Genomic DNA, 22,712 nt, shown 5'->3' on the forward strand with positions numbered 1-22,712 from the left:
TATTTATGAAACCTGATGCGTCAAAGAAAACCCAAAACCAGTTTGGGATTATCGCTCAAACATGAATTCCATCCTTGGCTTCAAATCATTGGTAGAAATTTGGAACCTGTAATTGTTCCTTTGTGTAATTTTATCATGTTTAAACTATGGTAAATAAAAGTAGAAACACTAGAACCTTTTTAAAAAGTATTTTATTTCTGAATAAAAATAAAATAAGATAATATAAATTTACCAAAATGAAGAACAATAGATTAAATCGCCCTTCTTTTTGCTTCCGAAGCAACGTTACTTATAGAATCAATAATTATACTTTCATAAGGAGCTTTTCTCTTTTTTGAACATAGCAATTCCTCACGAATTTTATTTGTTTCAACCATTTTTCGATGCAACTCTTTTAACTGTAGAGAATGCTCACGCAAAAGTTCATTCTGTTTCAGAATTACAACCTCCAGCGATTTAATTTGGGAAGATTGATCTCCTATAATTCTCTTATATTCTGAAAGGTTAGAGCTTAAATCAGATATTCGTTTATTACAGCGTTTTATTCCTCTATTTTTCGAATTAGATTTTTTGTTAGGTCGAAGATATTCCTCAGTAGATGAATTATTCGATGAAACTTCAAGAGAAGGAAGTATCTGCTCATCAAAATATTCCATTGACATAGAAGAAATGTCCCTAAGTTCCTAAAAAAATGAAATTTAATATTTTAAAGTATGTCATCAGAAGTATTTAATTCAAGAATTTTAATTTTCCTTTTTGGAAATCATAAAACTCATTAAACATATTGCACTCTCTACATGACACACTAAATATGTGGTACAATGTATAATATGTAGATATCTAAAAAGGTCGAAATTCTGACAAATGTAAATTTTATAATGAAACTATATGTTGGTAATCTGGAATATTGGAGTTCTTATTAATTATTCCTCCCTATTTAGAAAATTTACACATATTAAGAGCACTATAATGATCCATGTGAATAGATGTGTTGTGTCTGATAGTAAACATATATTTTACAATATTCTCTCAGTTGTTGTTTTTACACTCACAGATATTTAAACCATTTTCCCATATATAATCATGAGTCAAGACACATGAATCATGATGGATGTTCGTATGCCGCAGCGAAAATATCCGAGTAGTAACATAAAATGATTCATCATATTGAATCACTTATTAATATTTCGTTCTTATTAAGATCTCATAGAAATAAGGTGTTTTTTTAAAACCAGTATTCATTCATTCTGCCACTGAACTAAAAACATTTAATCAACATTCAAATTCCATGAAACTTTATAAATCAGATAAATTACCTATTAATGATTAAAATGATTTTTTTTTAAATGTAAAAACTAAATTACATTAAAGTTTCTAAATAATTTCTTGGTATGTTTAAAATAGATAAATGTTGCTTTACGACTACTGTATCTGGCTTAGCTTACTTTTTAATTTGAGGACAAATAAATCCTCCATTTCAAATGTTATATCAAAAGTAATCCCTATTTCTGCTGGCAGTGTATTATATATTGGGCGTAGTATTTTACATTCATATAACAGCTGCGACTTTTTTTTTTTTTTTTTTTTTTTCAATAAGTAGAAAATTGTATAATGAATTTTAAAAAAACTATCACTTCCAGGGTATCAGTAGTCACACAGTAAGAATATCATTTTTTAGAAGGAGTTAATAATGTATTCTGAAAAATATTAAATATTTGTTCTTCAGTTGATCGTATGTTTTTCCTCTAAACCATTTTCAATCATGGTTTGTGATGATTAAACAACTTTTTTCTATTATCTACGACTTTTATCTCACCGAGCTGTTCTCTTAACCCATGCTCCGAGGTAAAAGTGTAACTAAATTTATGTCGTTATTTTTTAATTTTTTTATGAGTCATCAAATGTAAAAATTATTCCCGTACCAAAGATCATCCAAAAAGAATCTGGTATCTTCTGGGGAGAAGTTGGAATTTCTACCAAGGCACCGTACAATGGAATACATCCTCCCATGGCCAGGTCAAGAGTGAAAAAAGTATCACCACTGTAGGGGCCTTTAATATCTATTTTTTATAATTGCATATAAATTATAATTAAAATATTCAGAAGACACTAAAGAGTTCCCAAAGTCCTCCATCAAAAAAAAAAAAAATAGAATTAATTTCGCCAAAAAAAAACATCCAAAAGCTTCAGAATTGTATTGCTCCATGTCTGCCCAGGTTTTTAGGAGTTGTTAATCTTTTTATCAAAATATTTTAATTGCGTTGAAGGTCTAGGAACTTTAACAATGCTTCATCTATTTCTGAGCAGACTTTGTAGTCAAACATGCACCTTCGTAAAATATAGGTTACTTTTGGAACATTATATGAGTTCCAGATTTTTACTCACTCCTATCTATGAAAATTGAGAGACTTAATTAGAATTGTTATTTTCTTTATCAGCAAAATAATTTATTGTTTATTGGATTCCATCCGATCCTCCCCAATAACAACTACAAGCACCTTGGAAGACCAGAAGATATTTATATTTAAAAAAAAAATTCAAGACTTTCTTCATCTTCACTAAATGTTAAAATCGTTTCTAATATTAATTGAAATCGAGATTGGTTTTTGTGATAAGAAATTCAAGTAAGCACCAAGCTTATTCTAGACATTACAACAGCAAGCAACAACACAAAGAAATTGTAAATGCTAATACATTTAAATACATCATAGAAGATGAAGAGTTGCGATTAAAGACTGAAATGCAATTTCTGATAGGACCACCTCATGGCTTCAAAAGATTTTCGCTCTACTAGTAAAAAGACAAAAATTCTGAGACTAAACTACTGTACCAAATTAATTTACTCCAATTAATGTTACTTTTCTATGGTTGTGTAAATATAACTAGTCTTTAACCTGATAATGAATATGAAAGCAAATGCACAGTCATTCCTTTTCGTATTTATATTAATCTTCTGTATAAAATATAATAAAGAAGTAATTCGAGAAGTGAAGAATTATTCCTAAGTACAAAAACCTAATTACTGCATTTAACAACATAAAATGGCACAGTCGGTAATTATTAATTATTACAGTTAAGAATCCTTTAAAAATTTAATTTAAAAAAATATTAAGCGGATTTCAGGTGATTTTAAATGATAAGAATTGCTAAATGAAAATGGTTGGACGAGGTGGTGACTTAAAGAAGCGATCATCTAGTAAGAAGGCTCAATTAACCAAAGCTGTCAATAACATAAACAGTTTGTGTAACTCTATATTGGCACAGAAAACTTCTGAAGGTAAACTATTCCTAGATGAAGCAAGAATTTGTCTTCGAAAACCCTATAAATCATTGTAGGAACATTATATGGAATTGATGGACATGGATCCAGTTTAAACAGATGCTTAAAATACCGAATTGGAAGAATACCAAATATCAAGAGACGCTGGAGAAGCTTTTAGATACTATGTCTTTGAATGAGCAACCAGCTGACCAACTTTAAATAGACAACCCGAACCTTCTAGTAGTACAATATAATCCATATTGACACCTCTTCTCTTCCTTTCAATTCAACAAAGGATCCTAATCCTAAGGAATTAGCTGAATGGGTCAAAAGTTTAAAGAGTTGCTATTCTCTAAATTCAATTTATAAATTTCCCCTGCACGTTTAACATATTCGCTTCTACAAGATAATTGATGCTAGTATGAGAGAGAGAATAAGTCCTAATATACAAGGCACTACTCCTGTCTCTTCTAAGGTTGAAAATGGATTTGTCAAAGCTTTCGAGGATGAATTTCTGCATCTGTATCCTCCATTCCATAGAAAATTGGATTATCTTTTTCAATATTCCTTAGGATCTGGACTATCATGGGTCGATTTTGTTGCAAACTTGTAACAAAAAGTAGCAGAGGGTAAGCTATCTGATATTAATGTTGATGATCTCCAGGTTTTCGTTATGTCAATGGAACTACAGACAATGAACTAAGAAAAAAATTGTTGAGTTTAGAAAATCCCACCAGAGAAGAAGTCAAGCGTACAGATCGTGTATACGAGGCAGCTACATCATGTCAAAGGGCAATGAATCCTATAGCTCATACATCAACTAAGATTGAAAGTAACTTCTTCAAAAAGGATAAAAATGTTAGGAAGGTATGTAAGCGATGCGGAAGTATTAGTCATATCAAAGATTGCCCTCGTAGAGAATCAATCACATGTTTCAAATGTAGAAAAACGTAACATTTTTCTTCCTAAGACAAATCCGAATTCAATACAAAAGCTAACAGTCGATATACCTCAAGAGTGAACAGTCCAGAACGTTATTCATCATAAAAAAATTATATTAATCAGATCAAAGGATCGATGTCTTTGAAGAGGATGGAATTGAAAGTTCAATTGTGGCTCAAAGGATGCTTGAAACATGTCAAGGTTATGGCATTGCCAGACACAGGGTCGAGCATACGTATAATTTCCTAAAATTATATAAAAGAAAATGGATTTCCTTATACTTCCACAAATCAAAGGTTGTTCAATGCAAGTAATTATCCTATGAAACGTGAGGGAATTGCTCAACTTAAAGCAACACATTCTAGTGAGAAAAGTATTATTGTTGTTGTTATGATTACATTGTCTATGAAAATAGAGTTTCTTATAGGTATACATGACTTCAAAAGATTACCAGCCATCACGGAAGAGTTAACAAATGTAATTGTGAACAAAGTTCAACGCTTGAATAAAAAGATGGATTAAATCATGAAAGAATTCAAAGATATCTTCAGTGACTCTCTCGACGAAAAACCAATGTCTGGACCACCTATGAAAATCGAGTTGGATCAATCTCAACATATAAAAGTTAACAGCATGTCCAATAAACATACATCAACATGATAAAACAAAGGCACTTATCGATAAATTAATTAAAGATTATATTATTGAACGAGTCTCCAACCCGACTGAATGGATAAGTACTACATTTTTCATCAACCAAGATGGAGGCAAGGGAGTCCGATTAGTAGTTGATTAAAAACGTCTTAACAAATATGTCAAACGTCCAATACATCCATTTCCAACAAGTGAAGATATAATGAGTAGTATAAAGCCTGATTATATTTTTTTTGCTAGAATAGATTGTGTTCATGGCTATTTCCAAATCCCCTTAGAGGACAAGAGCAAGAATCTCAATACCTTTCTTATGCCAGATGGTAAATTTCGATTTACAAGCGCACCTATGGCCTTAAATACCAGTTTAGATGAATGGTGTTTTTGTTTTGATCCTACAATTGAAAAGGTATGTGATGCTAAGAAGGTAATTGACAATATCCTTATTCAAGCACCTGATGAACAAACTATATTTCAAAGGACACGTCAAACTTTATTAGAATGTAGAAAGAAAAATATAAATTTGTTTATGGGCCAAGTGATAACTTTGTTGGTTATTCTGTTTCTGGTGAAGGTGTAAAACCAAATGAGATAAGCTCGAGCTATACATACATTCCCAGTACCCAAAAATATCTCAAGTTACGATCTTTTATAGGGCTTATCAATCAACTCGGACACTTCGTACCGGATTTGGCCCCCATGACTAATAATTTAAGATCATTGCTGCATCTATCCGTAATTTTTTATGGAAAGAAGACCACACATAGTCTTTCGAAGAAGTAAAATAAGCCTGGCTTAGTTCAAGGCTAATTATCAGTTATTTTAATCCCGAGTTGTCTACTCAATTGTTAACAGATGATTCACGTTTGAATAGAGTAGGATTTACTCTAGTACAACGAGATAATGACAACAGCTTAAAAAGAATCCAATGTGGATCAATAAGCTTAACTTCAACGGAATCCAGATATTCTATAGTAGAACTTGAGTGTTTGGTGGTGCAATGGGCAGTTGCTCGTTGTAACTATTACTTGTATGGTTTACCTAAATTTCTTATTCATAGTTATCATCGTCCACTTGTTGTTTTGTTTAAAAAGGCAATTATGGATATCCCAAATATACTCCTATAACGTTTCAGGGAGAAATTAACTGATTACCACTTCGAATTGGGATGAGTTCCAGGCAAATCTCATGAGATAGCGGACGCTTTGTCAAGAGCTCCGGTATTTGACTCACCTGAGGAGTCGAACGAGGAGTTTGAGGATAATACAGTGCTATGTAACAAAATTTCTACAGATCCCAGTGTGCAACAATTGATCGACGCAGTAGTAAACGACAGTGAATATCAAATGATATTATAGGCATTCAGGTCGGGAACAGAAATGAAGAAATTTCTACCCAGCCACCCAGCAAAACAACTCTCGTCAATCTGGGATCAATTATCTCTATTCGATGAAGATGAATACACTCTCCTCATTTATGACAACAACCTTATTATTGTTCCTTCGTCCGAGCGAGAAAACCTCTTAAATTACTTCATATACCTGATGCAGGCTTTGTGAAAACAAGGAAGGCGGTGCAACAACTCTACTTTTTACCAAAATCAAAAACATGATAGAGAAATGTCACTCCTGTCAGAAGTTGTTATCAAGTAAACCAGATGAACCAATCATTAATTCAGAAGCCGAATATGCAACGTCACATGTGGCTTCTGATCTCTTTGAGTATAGGGGGGGGTTCACTAGTTTCTAATGGTTAATAAATTCAGTGGTTTTCCTTTTGTAACAAAATTCAATTCGTGGTCTACTTTCATTGGTTAGAATTCCCAAAATATATTTATACTCATGGAGGATCACACTATAGAAGTAAATTTGATAAATTCTGCAAAAAATATATTATTATCCATGAGATACATTCACTGCATAATCCTCAAATTAATGGCTTAACAGAGCAAACAGTCAAGTCCATCATCAAGAAAACAGATAATACAAATATACAAAGCGTTAGTCAGCTCAAGAAATCCTGAGCTCGCTCCCGCTCATTTTATAAAACAATGAGCAGAGTTCCTTTTTTCGCTCGTATTTGAACTTGAAAACTCTTTATGTATGTATGTTACAAAAAAAATAAATCCAATTCAATTATTTCCCTTTTAAACCAGTTTTATCCAATAGATAATGGTAATAAAAAATACATTTTGATACCAAAATCATGTCTCTAACTTCAATATTAAGCAAGTTATGACCAATTTATCATGAAAATTTCACGCTATTTTTTCGTAGTGTTAAATCTGTTAATGTTTTAAACTACACCAATTTTAACAATAATAATTTTGTTCATTCATCTGAGGACTCTGTTGGAAATAGATTGATCATGAAAATACAAATATAAAACTTTCTTAAATATACAAGAGAGTCCTACTTTCATTCCATTTGTTTAGGAATAAACTTGACAGACTAATATCATCTTCCACTTTTTTCAATAATAGAAGAGACTCACAAATCGAAGACAAACCTAGTAGGGAATTGGAAGTGAGGATTGAAATGGACTGAATATGTCTGTGTAATTTTCTGTAAGGATTATTAAGCAGCAATTCAGCCTCATAAAGGGAATTGCCACCACTTATATAAGTTTCTCTTCTTTTTTTTTTTTTTAGATAAAAGGACGTCACTCTTGTATTTTTTTCTTTGCATATAACAGCATTCTATCTTCCTTTAGTTTCAATTGTCAATTCACTTCCATTCTCTAAGATCTTTATTGAATATTACTCCTGACTTATCAGCTTTCCTTAACATTTCGTGACTGGATTCATTCGCGCTTTAACTTGTATCTTCCCCATTGCTTTGAACATTTAATATTCACTTAGTATTAAAGTAGAAATTACATTGGTGAACCTTCCTACATCCTTTTTTTTCTTCGTATCCTCCTTTGAATCGTTAAAACCCTTTTGGGAGGTAATTTCGCTAGAACGTGTCTCCTTCTCTGACTTTTCCAATAGATATTTATTAATAGACGGTAAACGCTCTTTAACTTTTTCTTGTAGAATACTTTGGTATGCAAATGTCTGTGAAAATTAGGCATTACAAGATAACTTAGGGTTCCTACGCTGAAGCATTGAAAGCACTGCTGTCTCGCTCCCTAAAATTATTGGGTAACAAGTTGCCCACTAATTAGTAGTATTTGTGGAATGGCGTTAGGATTTGCATGATCACAATTTCATAGTTTCAACCCCTCATTTTACTATACCGTTTATGATGAGCTGCTCTTGGCGAAGGAGGGGACTTGGATGAGTTTTGTTCACTACCTGACTCAAATTTAGACAAGTAAGGTATGTCATCCTTAAATCTTCTGATGGTGTCTGTGGTAGTTATTTTTGCTTTTCTAATATATATCACACTAAATTTACCAGATCCCTCAATCTTCATACATAAATCAATCATAATACCATTTACAGAGACACCTTGTACCTTGGATTCCTTTTTAAGAGAATATGCTCGATCTCTTACATTATTTGCATAAGAACAAGCATGATTGAATGTATGGTTAAGATTTGCTCCATATAGCTCTTTTTTAGAAAAAAAAACCCCCAAAAAATGGCTGCATCAAATACGTCAACTAAGCCGAGGTTATATTGTCTGAAAGGACGGGTTGACTAATCTCTGAGTATAACAATGAAGGTATTCCACATGAAATCAACATTTAAATTAATTGACTCTGACGAACATTTTATCATCTTCTCTCTCCTTGCAGTCATCTTATCATATGTTATCTTCGAGTTACCTGTGTCTGGGGGACACGTGTGAAGAAGTTAATCAATATTCTTCAACGAAGAATTTATATGTTTCACTATTATTATTATATGTGCCAAAATAATGAGTACTTACGTATTTGGATGATTGAAGAAGAAAAAAAATCAAACCAGTAAACCAAACATGGCTGACTTATCCCAAAAGAAGCAATCCTTGTCCCGTTTAAAGAAAAATGCCTAGTTGCCTTACCAAGGACTTCCTAGAATGCAATAAGAGGTCTGAAAAGACTCCCCCCATTACTTAAACACACAGATATCAAATTTAAGTAAATTAAAAAACTCAAATATACGATATAGATTTAATTGGAGCACATACGCAGAATCACTTCTGACACTTTTAGAGTGCACGCCAAAAAAAACCATATAAGTAAGGTTATATAGAGTCAGTACTGAAAAAATTCAGAACTTTTGGGAACGTAATTGAATTTCTATTTGTCAATTAAAACTTGTTCCTGTATATTGGTACCATCAGATCCATGCTATTAAATCCAAACAGGCGAAGAAATAATATCTCTTAATAAAAACTGAACTTGACTTATTACCTTCTTTTTTTATATTTTTATTGAATGAGTTTCGATTTAGCTATAATACAAATCAATTGAAAAAATCCTTTTCATTTATTTTTGTATGATTAATTTTGTTTGTAGGAATTGTTATCAAGATAATATTATAAATCATTAATATTTCGGTTATCAATTTATTTTAACTTTCATTTTCTCTCTATAATTCTCTTACATCGAAATATATTTCTGAATAGAAATTACACCATATAAACGCTTTTTTTATTTTTTAAAAGGCTCTAAATCCTGAACTTCTGTTCGTTGAAGATTTTCATTGTCATTTCCATGCTCTATGGCTTAAATGATAATATCAAACGTGGTTTTCAACCGGTAGGCCTTTCAAAACTTAAATTTTGTTGTATAGTGTAATTCAATCATTGATATATTGCTTTAACCTCACAGTAATATGGATTGCACTCAGTGGGGTGTAACCTTTTTTTTTTTCTTCAGTTATGTAAAGTTGTAAATTCGTAATGTGGGTTCACTTAATTGCTTACGCACGTGTAATTGCTCCCTTTTTATTATTATTATCCTTCAGCCCATCTTTACGGCAATAGCTCCTTCTATTTCTTTTAGAACTTTTGACAAAAGCTCTCCTTTTTTAATATTTCATGTATTTCTTATAATTTCTCCTACTTCAACAAAAAAAAACAAGAACTTCTAATAAATGAAAATTAGAAGTAGAGAGAAGGTGCAGATGAAATTGGAACGGTTTCATTGGTTTAATGTTCAAATATGTGTTATTTACTCACAAGGTCGAACCATATCATAATAAGAAAATTAAATAAAATTACGATATATAATACGCATAGAAGAGACACAAAAATATTATTCCAATAGATTTAAATTTAATTATCATTCTTCACCTGGAATTAAATGAATCTTTTCGTCGGTCCTAGTTAAATCCATCGAGGGAGCACTATATACATGGGAAGTGCACTCATTTTCAAGAAATACATAGGTTGACATAAACATTCCTCAATAGTATTTCTTCGAGGCAAATAAAAATCTTTGCTTTCATCTGGTTATAGCAGTCATTAAATTAATTGTTCAACCAAACGATTTTTATTTTGGAATATATATCATGTATTCATGAGAAACATATGTTTGCTAAGAAGTATCTATCTATACTCTCCTCATCTCAGTTTTCCTGTTTCTTAGGAAAGAGTTCCTAGATAAGTTTCGAATCCCTCTCCTAATGTCCACTTAGATGGTAAAGTCAAAGAAGTTTAACCCTCGGAATCGGTTTCTGTAGTGACCAAAGAGTCACTCGCTAAGAGCTCACATCGTTTTGGATCAGAATCTTTCAAATGAACATGAATATAGTAAGTATATGAATTACTCTTTGACACATAGTGACAGATGATTAACTTAAAGAGAGTTCAAAAAAGTATCAAATGGCAATGATTAATTTTCTACCTTTGAGGATCTTGTGTTAATTATTATTCAATGAAGGATTACATATTACAGAGGAATAAATATCCTCTCACTTGATGAATGATGTGTATACCTGAATAATGGCAATTTTAAAACATATTTATATAATTTGAGTTCATTTATTATTTTACCAGACAATTTTATTAAATAAACATATAAGGAGGTCATTAAATATTCCAAACTTTGCTATTTGATTCCTCATATTAAGTTATCTGCGTACAATTATGTAGTCAATTTCAGCACCTAATCTTGATAAATTTCTGCTTAAAAATTAAGACGATATTGCTGGTAATTGAAACTTCTTGGAACAAATATTTGTAAATTAAACTATAGCTATTCATGATTCAAATAAATTCATTTAGCGTAAAAACAATTGAAAAATCGAGGTGTTGATCTTTTTAAAATATAAATAAAACTCTTAAAATATGGTAGTTGTTTTTTTAGTATTCAAATTGCATTTTATCAAGATTGGATAATCCCATTTCAAACATTTGAAATCAACATTAAATTTTGAATAGAATTAATTATTTTTATTCATATTAATTGTGTAAACTGAAAGGAACCCTCAATTCTCCATCTTCCTGTGCCCCCCAGACTCCCCTTGCGGCCCCAACAAGTTGGGTAAAACCTATAAGGGTAAATATACTAAAAAAATTAAATTAAAAATTGTCGAAAACTAAATTTGATATGAAAACAATTATTACAGATTCGTAATTAACGCCTGATTTTACGGAACTTTTGGTCAGCGGTAATAATGAATAGTCAATACAGTGTAAATAAGTAACCTTTTCAACTTACATTTTTTTAATTTATCCAATACTAAAAATGAAACCACTAATTATAACATATTGCTATTTTTCGTTAAAGCTAAAATGATTTATTATTAAAAATCACAATAATACCCGTGTATAAAATAAAATTCAAAATATGCAATATGTTTCTTTATTAATTTCTGAGGATCCTCAAGACTAAATTGAGAAAAAATAGTAATTCTATAACTGAAAAATATATTTCATAACAAGTACACAAAGATTTTAGTGTTCAAAAGCTACTATATGAATATCGCATTGTATTAGGAAGAGGAAAAGAAAAATGGGCATAAGGGGAAATTAGTCCCTAAAATCATGCAAGTTGGCTATGCCTTGTAATAATTTTATTCTTATATACAAGAAATAGTCAACCTTCACTCGCTCTAATAAAAATTGTTCACTATATAGTTAAAAATATGTGGTTCCTAACATAGATTATTTCCAAATTAAAGGATTCGCCTCACATTCTTGTTGAATCGATCAGTCATTTAAAGCTAATACCATTTGATGATCTGATTCAAATCATAATCAAGTCTTTCTCCACTCGGACACTTCCAAATCAACTACGTCTTATAGAAAATCAAGTAAAAATAAAGCATCATTTAAGCAGAGCAAAATTTTATTCATAAGGACTGTGTCATTGATTTCAATGATTTCTGCACAAATTGTAAATGAAACACTTCAAAAAACGCCTGTTTAAAAATATAATAAAAAAAATGTCTTCAGTATTACTACCTGTTAGAATTGTCTATAGTATTCATTGAAATCAAGATCACTGTTAATGTTAAGAAGGATATGTTTTTCGTTCTGTATGATAAGAAATTCAAGTAAGTTCCATGCTTATCCAAGACATTTCAACATAATACAACAATCCAAAGAAATTATCATTGCTAATATATGTATATCCATCATAGAAGAGGAAAAGTTGCAATTAAAAACTGAAATGCAACTTCTGATGTGACAAGTGCGTGGCTTCAGAAGATTTTGACTCTACAAGTCAGAAGAAAAGAATTCCAAGAATAAACTAAAGGACTCAAGAGAAAGAGCGGACACCCAGTAGAAGAAAATCACTTATTTCCCTTCTAGTTGCTAATTGGCTTAAAATTATTAGCTCCCATAATATCTATTTAAAAGGTCTTGGAGGTTTTATATTTACTATTTGTGGCTTAATTTAAATATTTGTTATAATTAGCAAATAACTGGAATCCAACCAAAGACTCTAGAACAGTGGCCGGGGAACTTGAGTAAATTACTCCAACCGGGGTAATTCAGATTTTTTTTTGGGGTTACTGCGAGTGGATATCAATTATTGTGAGAAAACATGGAAGAAATTTTTATGTAATGCTAAAAAAAGTTCCCCGTCCCCTGCTCTAGAACATGTAAACTAATACTATCAACTATTTTTTTACTATGTGAGGGATGTAAAAATTAAATTAATGGGTTCTTTTAAAAGGATGTCACTGGGCTTTATTTTCTAATTTTTTGTATTTAAAATATTTGATTCAGGCTCATTCTGAGAATAATGTTTCTGCAGAAGTCTTCAGAAGGACGGTGGAGTTTGGTATATACTGTAATTATAACTTAGTATTTGAACATTCTAAGATATAAAAAACCAAATCTGTCGTTTAACTGAAACATTTCATTTGGGAATCTATCGCATGTATTCATACTTTTCTTGACCAAGAGGAATTCACCGTTTCGTCTCCTTGCTTAAGTGTTGCTGTTTCTTGAGAAAGAGTTCCTAGATGAGTTTCGACTGGATTTCATCCTCATTTAGATGACAATGTCAAATAAGTTCACCCCTCGGAATTATTCTCTTTTGTGATGAAGAACTTACTCACGAAGATTAAGTGGGAGCTAATACCGTTTTGAATCAAGAATTTTCAAAAAACAAAGAAGTTCACTCTTGAATTACTCATTGACATCTAGTAACGGATGATTAACTTAAATAGAGTTATTAGCATGATATTAAGTTTAAGGATCTTACATTTATTCTGAATTAAGTTAAGATAATTTTTATTAATGAATGATTACTGTGTAGCTCCTAAATAAAGGCAACGGCAACAGACGAACATCAATCGAGTATTTTTCTTCATGCAGTTTATAGAAATTTAAGACAAAAATCAAAGTTATCCATGAGCACAGAATCCAAAATTGATCTCATTTTTTCTCTAAGTCATCGGAAATATCTGGGATTATAGTAATTCAGGACTATTATCGTTCAGTCATTATAAAAATCCACAAATTAAAAGTAGGATTAATAAAACTTATGTAAAAGTGTATTTATGATTAATTAACCCATAGTTAATAAATTCCTTATTGGCTTTTCGCGATTATAACTAATAAATGGGCAAGTATTATTTATGATTTAACTAGTCGTTAACTTGTTTAAAAAAATGTGGCATTTGAAAATAATTTTCACAGCACTTTCCATGTGGTAAATGATAATTTCACTCTCAATCTTAGGTTCAAAAATGGTATTATCCATTTTTAATCAAATAGTTGAAGAACTGTTGGAATCACTTTAATGATGCCTTTCATCTTCCTTAATTATTAAATTGTATGCATAATATGGAAATCACTATTTTTTACTAATTTTCAATATGATAATATTAAAACAAGAGATCAAATAAACTTAAATAACCTAATTTGAAATTAGCTAAAACCAATGGATTCTAAAATAAATAATTGCATTTATTCTACTAACTTAATAAAAAAAATTATAGTGTATATTCTAAATAAATAAATTGAAATGGATTTCAGGATACAAAAAATAACAGGACCATCTGTATATCATCATGTATGTATTAAATATTAACATTAAAAAGAAAAGTCAAATTGAAAAGTATGAGTCCTGAGTATCTAATTCAAAAATACTAGAAAATTTACAACAAAGTATTCAAACATAGTTATTGCACCAGAGATCAAAGGGCTCCGATAAACAATTTATTTAGATTTCTATAATTTTTTTTATTAAGTTAGTAGAATAAATGCAATTATTTATTTTAGAATCCATTGGTTTTAGCTAATTTCAAATTAGGTTATTTAAGTTTATTTGATCTCTTGTTTTAATATTATCATATTGAAAATTAGTAAAAAATAGTGATTTCCATATTATGCATACAATTTAATAATTTTCTAGATAGTAGTCTTTAATCAAAATTATTATTCAGGGAGTTGTATTATTTTTCTGCAACGCTGCGCTACTCACTGGCCCTTGTTTACAAAACTAATATAAGTAAACATCGCTCATGCCCTATTGTGTCCTCGTATGCTTAAAAAGGCGCGTATTTCTACATCTCTAGTAATGCTGTTGACTAATATTAAATTAGCTTCAAACAGCTGCGAAATGAAGGAAATAATCACATATCTCCATATCTAGAAAGGACCTTATTACTTTGTAGCTTTCCTCGTTTTACGTTAGTCTAAATAGATCCCACATATTGAGATCCTGGATTGTTCAAACCTTTTAAATTTAACGAAACTTTTAAAATTTTGATAAGAGGGGCAGTTGGTGTGTATTTAATGTTTTTCTGGGTGAATCATAAAAAAATTATGTCCCTTAAATTTGGAATTGCGTCCTGAACTTCAAATTTCCTCGTCTTAGATTACTGGCAGATCTAGCATTATCCTATATTTCGTAATTATCTAAAATAGTAATTAATTTATAGTACAAGATTTCAACGACAGACCCCAAAAAGCATTATAGAAAATAAAAGAATTACCTGTAGTAAGTCAAATGGCTTGGGGATATTAAATTTTTCACGTTCTACAACCTTTAAAACGCGAATCAATTCATCTATTACTTTGCCAGGAATAAAATTGCATCTACCCGACTGAACAAATTTCATAAAGGTCATGTTAAGAAGCGAAAGCCTCGTCTCTATAGAAGCCAAAACTTCTGAATGCCTCGAAAGAGGATGCCCACGTCTCTGAGATTCTCGACGAGGTAACTGAGACCGAATTGTCTTAGAGAGAGAAGCATGGAGACATTCCACAGTGTTGAAGCCAGACTGAAGAACATGGATGCAGAGCTCGTTCATTGTGTAAAAAGTTAAAGGAGGGATTTCATTTATCATTTATACAGTCAGGAATCAAACTTAAGCATTAATTACTTATCTTCGAGATGTCGGACGTAATTTAGAGATTTCATGATATGACAGGTAGGAGAAGATCCTTTCATGCACTAGGAGTGGTAAATCCAAAAAACATCTCATCTTCTTTTAGTTTCTTGAAGCGGAGCGGAGGTACGCGGAGTAGAGGCGCATGCAAAAAGGAGAAGGGGCGCACAGAAAGGCGGAGGTGTGAAACTCCTTGGTCACTACTCACGGCCAAAGACGGCCAAAGACGGCCAAGTCAGAAATGTTACATCTATAATAGTGAAGAGTGAATACAATGAATGAGAAATAGACAATAGCTTATAATTATATAATATATATTATTTATTAATAAGGTGAAAAGGCATTTGTTCAATACTCATTTGGAACTACTGGGAATTCTGGAGCCCAAAATATTTCCTTGCATTTCCTGAGTCACATGGACCTAAAAAAGAAAATGCATTCTCTTCTGGGGATGGGGAAGAGTGGGGCTTTGGTCGGGGAGAATGGAATTCCGAGGAGTGGTTTGCAGGTGCCCCTGGACATGGGAGGTGGAGCTGTGAAAGTGAATCCAGTGTTTTTGCGGAGAATTTGGGGTGTTCCCTCTTTGAAGTGGAGGTATGAGTTTGTATTGAGTTAGTGATGAGATGGTTGTACTCGTGTACTCTTGTGCCTTAGGAAGTACGTCGTAGTGTGGAGGAGCGTGGCGCGGGGGGTGTGTGCGGCGTGGTACGGAAGCTGGAGGCGGAGCTGGAGTGCGTGTGGAGCGCTGTGTTCCTGTGCCTCTGCTGTAAGAGGCGTGAGTGTGAGGGGGAGTTGGAGAAGGTATGGAGGAGTGCGGAGGATGTGGAGAGGAGCTATAGGCACTGCTTGCAGCTCAGAGAAGAACTGGGAAATGTTCATGGAGAGTTCTCTCTTGCATGCCTTGAGCTACTCGCTGCAGTGAGGAGAAGACAACAAACGCTTAGGCTACTCAAGGGCTTGAATATTATACGAACATTGCGGAGAACGGATAGCAAACTCCAACAACTCATCCGAACTGGAAACTATCCCAATGCAATTCACCTTATTATTGAATGTCAAAATGTTTCACTTGCTTTCAGACAGTTTTATTCTATTAATCAACTATCTATTAAATTACAAGATACTCTGGCAATGACAGAGGAAGCACTGGATGTCTCATTAGCTCAAGTAATTCATGTAACTTATTTATTACTTCACTCTTTATTACCTGTTTTCATAGCAAATTGTAAATTTTGATGATCGAGCCTATACTGATCTATACGAAGCCTACAGCATTTTAGAAAAGAAACAAGTATCATTAGATCAGCTTCTTATGCATCTTATATCGGCCGTTCATAATACATCCTGGAAGGTAGTCTTTATTCATACAAGTCTGCGTTCGAATGCTAATGACAACGTACAAGAAACATTTGATGAGATATGTGGTCGGATTCTTCCTGATGAAATACTTACTTGTTTGTTAAGGTTGTGTAGTAGTTTATGGAATATAATGCATTCTTACAGGAAAATTGTTGATTGGCATTTATTGAAATCAGATAAATATGCATATAAATTGAAGAATGGGTTAACTCGTGTATGGGCAGATGTACAAACTAAAATTAGAGTTTTTGTATTAAATAATGACTTGTCTAAATTTGAAATAGAAACTTTCTTGAAGTTTATGGATATAATTCATTGTCTAATTCAGGTTGGCCATCTTTTCTGTGGTTCAGAATCGGATACTCTTCAAGAATCTATAAAACAACAATGTTGGAACTATTTCGTATGCTATCATAAGAAAAAGTTAAAAGAAATCCAGAGGTATCTTGATCATGAGACATGGAAGTTAACATCTACCAGATCTAACTTTAACGTTTCGGAACTTCCCGAGTTTAACCATTTAAAAGACATTGGAATTAAAAGGTCAATGATTGGTGATTCTCTCTTAGATAAGTGTCCCTTTCAAAATTATTATTTATCCAAATATTCACGAAGTTCACAACTAAGGAATACCAAATTAGCTGACCAACATTATACTGTTGATGTTGATTCAGATGATTCAGACGTCCCAGATGACTTAAAAAAGGACTTTTTGGAAGAAGAAGAAATTATACAATCCATTAAGTATTTGTGTGATACATTGACTTTTTTTTTATATTGTCTGTTTACTATTTGACAGATTCACCAAAAATAGGGAATTCATTACTGAAACTTCCTTGGCGATTCTTAGATTATGTGGTAGCTATCTGGAATTAATGAAACTTCTCGATCGAATTGCAGAAAGAATATTTGGATCTTTCTGTCAATTAATAGAATTATATGCGTTTACTGTGCATCATTTTTTCACTCAAAGTTTGGTGAATTATTGCATACTTATTATTAAAAAACATTCTTCAATTTATTAATTTTATTCTAGAATGAACATTGCAGAGATCTTATTTGTTCATTCGAACTAAATAATCATCTTTCTCGAATTGAAGATAGTTTATTTGCTTCTAAGACTCTAGATTCACCAAAATTCAATCAAATCGATGCTACTCCGGAAAATCTATTCGGATTAAATGAAAAAATGATTGCAGTAGAGTCTGTACTTTTTTTGGGACGTCAACTCATAGAACTTAAGTCTACTATCTCTGGCCTTATATCCGCGGAATCAGTACAACATTATTATAATGCGTCTATCAATTTCTTACCAGAGCTTAGGAAACCTATATACATGAGTGTATGCGGATTTGTTAGTAATTACGACCATATTACATACCTTATGAGTCGTGTTTCCTGGGATGTAAAGGAGGTTCAATCCCAGCATAGCCATTATGTTGATGTCATGTTGCGAGTATTTACTTTTCTAAATATTTTCTTACATTTTACTTAACATAAATACTCTTAAGGAACAACAAATGTTCAGTATTCGTCTAGACACACTGGAACAAAATGCAAATTTTGATATTTATCCTGAAATTTGGGGAGAATTATGGAATTTGAACTTATTGCATGCCTCAAATACTTTCGTTGACGGGTATAAAAGGCGATAACTTATTTTTGTTTTATAAACTTAATTTATTCATTAGGTTTTCCAACGCAAAAAATTGCAGTAATGAAGGTCGTGCTTTAATGCAATTGGATTATAGACACTTCGTCATGAAAATTGAAAAGGTGACCTCGATGAAACCAGCTCCATTTCAAAACTATGTAACTAATTATATAAAAGCCTTCTATATACCTGAGACTGAATTAGAAGATTGGCTTAAACGTCATACTGTAAGTAATTGGGGTTGAGTTATATTTTTTTTTAATACTGATCTTTATTTCACTCAGGAATATAAATCTAAACATCTGGAGTCATTGGCGAATTGTATTGTATATAAAAATAATCGCACCAAAAAAAAAATTAATAGTCTATTGGCCGATCTATCTGTGAGATTGAGGAAATAGTCTGGATTGATTACTACTTAGTAGTTCAACTAATATTGTTTTTTATGTTTCCTATAATGCAATAGGATTTCGATGGAATGATAGAATTGTTTAGTTGGATTTTTGAGATGATTAAACTTGTAATTGCTAACTATCGTCTCTTGTTAATAAGATAAGCTAAATAAAATTAGCTTGCTATTTTTTTCTTTTTTTGTTGTTGATAACTATAGAGACTGTTTGATGTTAAAGATTAGCCACCAGGGCACCCTCTGTTCAATCAAAATCTGGCAGGGTATCAAATTTTAAGCACTAGGAGAAGTCAAATTTCTGTCGTAAAATTCAAATTATTCTGTGGCATCATTTTTTTTAATATAAACTTTGAGGTTATATTTTTCATATCTCATAATGTTTTCAGTTAAAAGGATCGTTAAAAATCCCATTGAGTTTTGCCACTATACTATTAGTGTGGACTAGTGTGACAAGTCGTGCTGGATGTTACGTTAAACATTCCCTATATGGTAGAGAAAAATAAATATAGAACAAAGGTTCCTAAGGCTATTCAAAAACTTGATAATTTACACGAGGCTATTTAAGGAACTGTATCAAACACAGTACGTTCACAGTATTTCAACGAAAGGTTGTGTGGAAATGATAATCCAAGTGTTAAGAAATTCATAAATAACCTAGTTATGTTTCATTTTTTAAATGTGGTACCTATTATTTCAACATTGAAATCAAACAGAGACATCCCTCATAGTAATACCAAAGGTATATTAGTATTCTGAAGTTTTAAAATATTGATAGATGTAAAGTGGAGCCCAAAAGTATTCGTACCCTTTCAATATTTGCCATATCTATTTCAGAAATCTTTAACAATTGTTTTTAATTCTCTTTTTAGTAATGTTTTTGATAATAATTACTATTTATTGACTAAAAATATCAACATCTTATATATATATATTTTTTTTCCGCCTCGAAAACAATTTTTGCTTCTTTCAAAAGTATTCATACACCTCCAAAAATATAAAAATAACGGACACATTTACTGTTTTTTTTATCATGGTGAAGTCTGGGAAGGTTGAAACACTTCTATTAAGTACTGGAGAGATCAAAAATTTCCTTGAACTATCTTCTGAGGTATAAAAGTGTGATGAACCAATTTCTTGCTTCACTCTTATTCATCACTTAACATGACCAAGGAGTACAGTGAGGATGTCTTCCAGCTTGTTGTCAATTGCCATAATCAAAGTGACATCTACAAAGACATTTCCATAAAGTTTTCCATCTAAAACTCCTCTGTCCAAAGCATCATCACCAAATTCAAAAGAACTGACCATGTCAAGAATCTTCATCGAAATGGTAAGAAGTCCAAGCTGAGATTAACACAAGTGAGATATACAGTCTGGGAGGTTGCCAAGAATCCCACTACAACTCTCAAATCTATACAGTAGGGGTTAAAAGTAACATGAACTTTGATTGGGCGATCAACTGTGCAAAGGGGTTTCCACAAGAATAGGTTCTGGGGTTGCGTGCCAAGAAAGACTCCACTTTTCAAGAGTAGGCACATAAAGGTCAGACTGAAGTATGCCAATAACCACAAAGAACCACTGTGCTGTAGTCAGATGAGAAAAAGGTTAAGTTGTTTGGCCATAACCAGCATCGGCACATTTGGTGACAGAAGGGCCAACCCTAAAAGCCATTTGTGCTTGTTCTGGTATAAATTGAACTGGAAAACTTCACAAAATTGATGCCACCATGAAAAAGGAAGACTACATTGAGATTCTTAAAATGCATCTCCATCAATCAGCAAAGATGCTTAAGCTTTGAAGGTATTGTTGGCTCCAGCGAGACAATGACTAAAAGCACACATCCAAAATAGTTCAAGAATGACTCAATAAGATTACGGTCATGGACTGGCAGCCCAAATCCTGTCCTTACCCCTTTATGGAATCTATGGACTACATACATTGAAAAAAACAGTGGAGAAAAGAGATCCAACAAATCTCGATGACTTATGGCAATTCTGTTAAGAACAGTTGGCCAAAATCGATTCCAGTGTTTGCCTCAATTTATTAAGGACTTATCCCAAGCGTATTCAATATTTAAAGAAAGCCAAGGCCATGTCACAAAGTGTTAAGTCATTTTGCACTTTGGTTATGAATACTTATGAAACCCAAAAAAGGATATTTTGTTAATTTACTCCAAAAAAGAATAAATTATTATAATTTTTATACTTAAAGTAGTTTTTGATAGAGTATGGATATTCTAAATGAGTTTGTAGATCCAATATGAACATCTAATTATGTTTTCTTCGCATTTTTGTGAGGGTACGAATAGATATGGACTCAATTGTATATTATTATAATTGAAAATAATATGAGACAGTATGTTTAAAAAAAAAACGAAAATTAACATGGTCACACTGACGATTTCAATAATATTTGGGAGAAGAGTGCATAAGTGTTATGACATTTTATTAAAATAGGTCAGAGAAGCTGTGACATGAAGGAAATAAACACAACTCCCACTAAAAATTTATGATTGATATAGGCTGAAGTTATTGTGATATCGATCTTTTATTCAAGTCCAACAAGGACTTACACTTATAACTGCAACAAATACCCATTGTAACTTTTTATATTTCACGCACTAGTGATTGTTTTATAGTTATATGTTCTCTCTTCCAGAATAATGAAAACAGCTTTGGAAAATTAAAAAAACAAACAATATCTATTCAGGTAGAAACTACAAAAAGCAGGAGGCGTCCTGCAAACACAGATTTTGACAAAACACACAACCACTAATCTACTAAGGTCAATATTAAAAGCGTAGTGGAAGTCAAACATGTCGTACATGCGTTATAGTTAAAGTTGATAATATTGTAGAGAAAAACGCGTGCAAGGAGAAGGGGGAAATAGACATATGGTATCATTGTTTAAAATACTGATGTGATTACCATCTGCCTGCTTTATTATGATTTTTGAGGGTATAACGAATGTATTTATTAGCAAAATGTTTAATGAATATATACTACGTATAATTGACTTCGACGTTTTTTATCCGTTACAGTAGATTTGAAAACGTCACACTACATGAAATTGTAATTCATTATGAACCTTATTCTCAGAATAATAGGTAATGAAACGACAAAGTAGAGTATTTCGAAATATATTTGAAGTTCAAAGTTTAAAAAAGAAGGCTTTAATTAAATATAATCTACATACTAATAAATATACCATCATACATTTATGTTAAATATACAAAATTGAACAATTGGAATCATATACCTAATAACAACAAATTATATATACAGAATATTGAATTAATAGATTGATCCAAATAATATTTTCTTGTTCTGACATCGGAATCCAGTTAAATATGTCATAACTTTAGGTTGCAAGACACAAGCGAAACGTGGAGTTTAATCAAAAAGATAATCACCCCTCTTCTTCATGTGGAAGTTGCTATATACAATTGTACACAGGATAGACATATCTCTACCCATGAGATCTAACTAATTATTAATAATAAAGTAAATGTAAAAATCATAAAATTAGACAATAAATATACTAATAAAAAAAAATGTTAGAATTAAATCCATCGTAAAGATTTAGTGCAAAAGATAATTATGTAGTAATGCCCAGTAATATTACTCCTTATTAAGAGCATCAAGAAAGATTTCCCCCCCCGTTATTTATGTTTATATAACAACATACTATTATCATGAAGGATATA

At 31.8% G+C, this 22,712-nt stretch overlaps 2 protein-coding genes across 3 annotated transcripts; one reads left to right on the plus strand and one right to left on the minus strand.

Moving 5' to 3' along the window:
* Nucleotides 1-173: 173 nt before the first annotated feature.
* Nucleotides 174-15,542, minus strand: LOC121126963 (uncharacterized). Its single transcript, XM_040722318.2, has 2 exons — nt 15,189-15,542; nt 174-683 (listed from the first exon to the last, which is right to left on the minus strand). Exons 1-2 carry the CDS (start codon nt 15,540-15,542, stop codon nt 252-254), a joined length of 786 nt encoding a protein of 261 aa, XP_040578252.2. The 3' UTR covers nt 174-251.
* Nucleotides 15,543-15,714: 172 nt separating this feature from the next.
* On the plus strand, nt 15,715-19,128 carry Vps50 (vacuolar protein sorting 50). Of its 2 annotated transcripts, none has more exons than XM_040722390.2 (9): nt 15,715-15,849; nt 15,917-16,178; nt 16,239-16,751; nt 16,804-17,687; nt 17,743-17,920; nt 17,980-18,399; nt 18,455-18,582; nt 18,635-18,824; nt 18,882-19,128. In XM_040722390.2, the coding sequence occupies exons 3-9, from the start codon at nt 16,716-16,718 to the stop codon at nt 18,996-18,998; spliced, it is 1,953 nt and encodes a 650-aa protein (XP_040578324.2). In that variant the 5' UTR covers nt 15,715-15,849; nt 15,917-16,178; nt 16,239-16,715; the 3' UTR covers nt 18,999-19,128. The 2 variants fall into 2 exon arrangements, with proteins under 2 accessions (XP_040578324.2, XP_071748096.1); XM_071891995.1 differs by having other exon boundaries at nt 17,758-17,920.
* The last annotated feature ends 3,584 nt before the right edge of the window (nt 19,129-22,712 follow it).

Source organism: Lepeophtheirus salmonis, chromosome 12 (genome assembly GCF_016086655.4).
Source record: "Lepeophtheirus salmonis chromosome 12, UVic_Lsal_1.4, whole genome shotgun sequence".
NCBI classification, from domain to species: domain Eukaryota; kingdom Metazoa; phylum Arthropoda; class Copepoda; order Siphonostomatoida; family Caligidae; genus Lepeophtheirus; species Lepeophtheirus salmonis.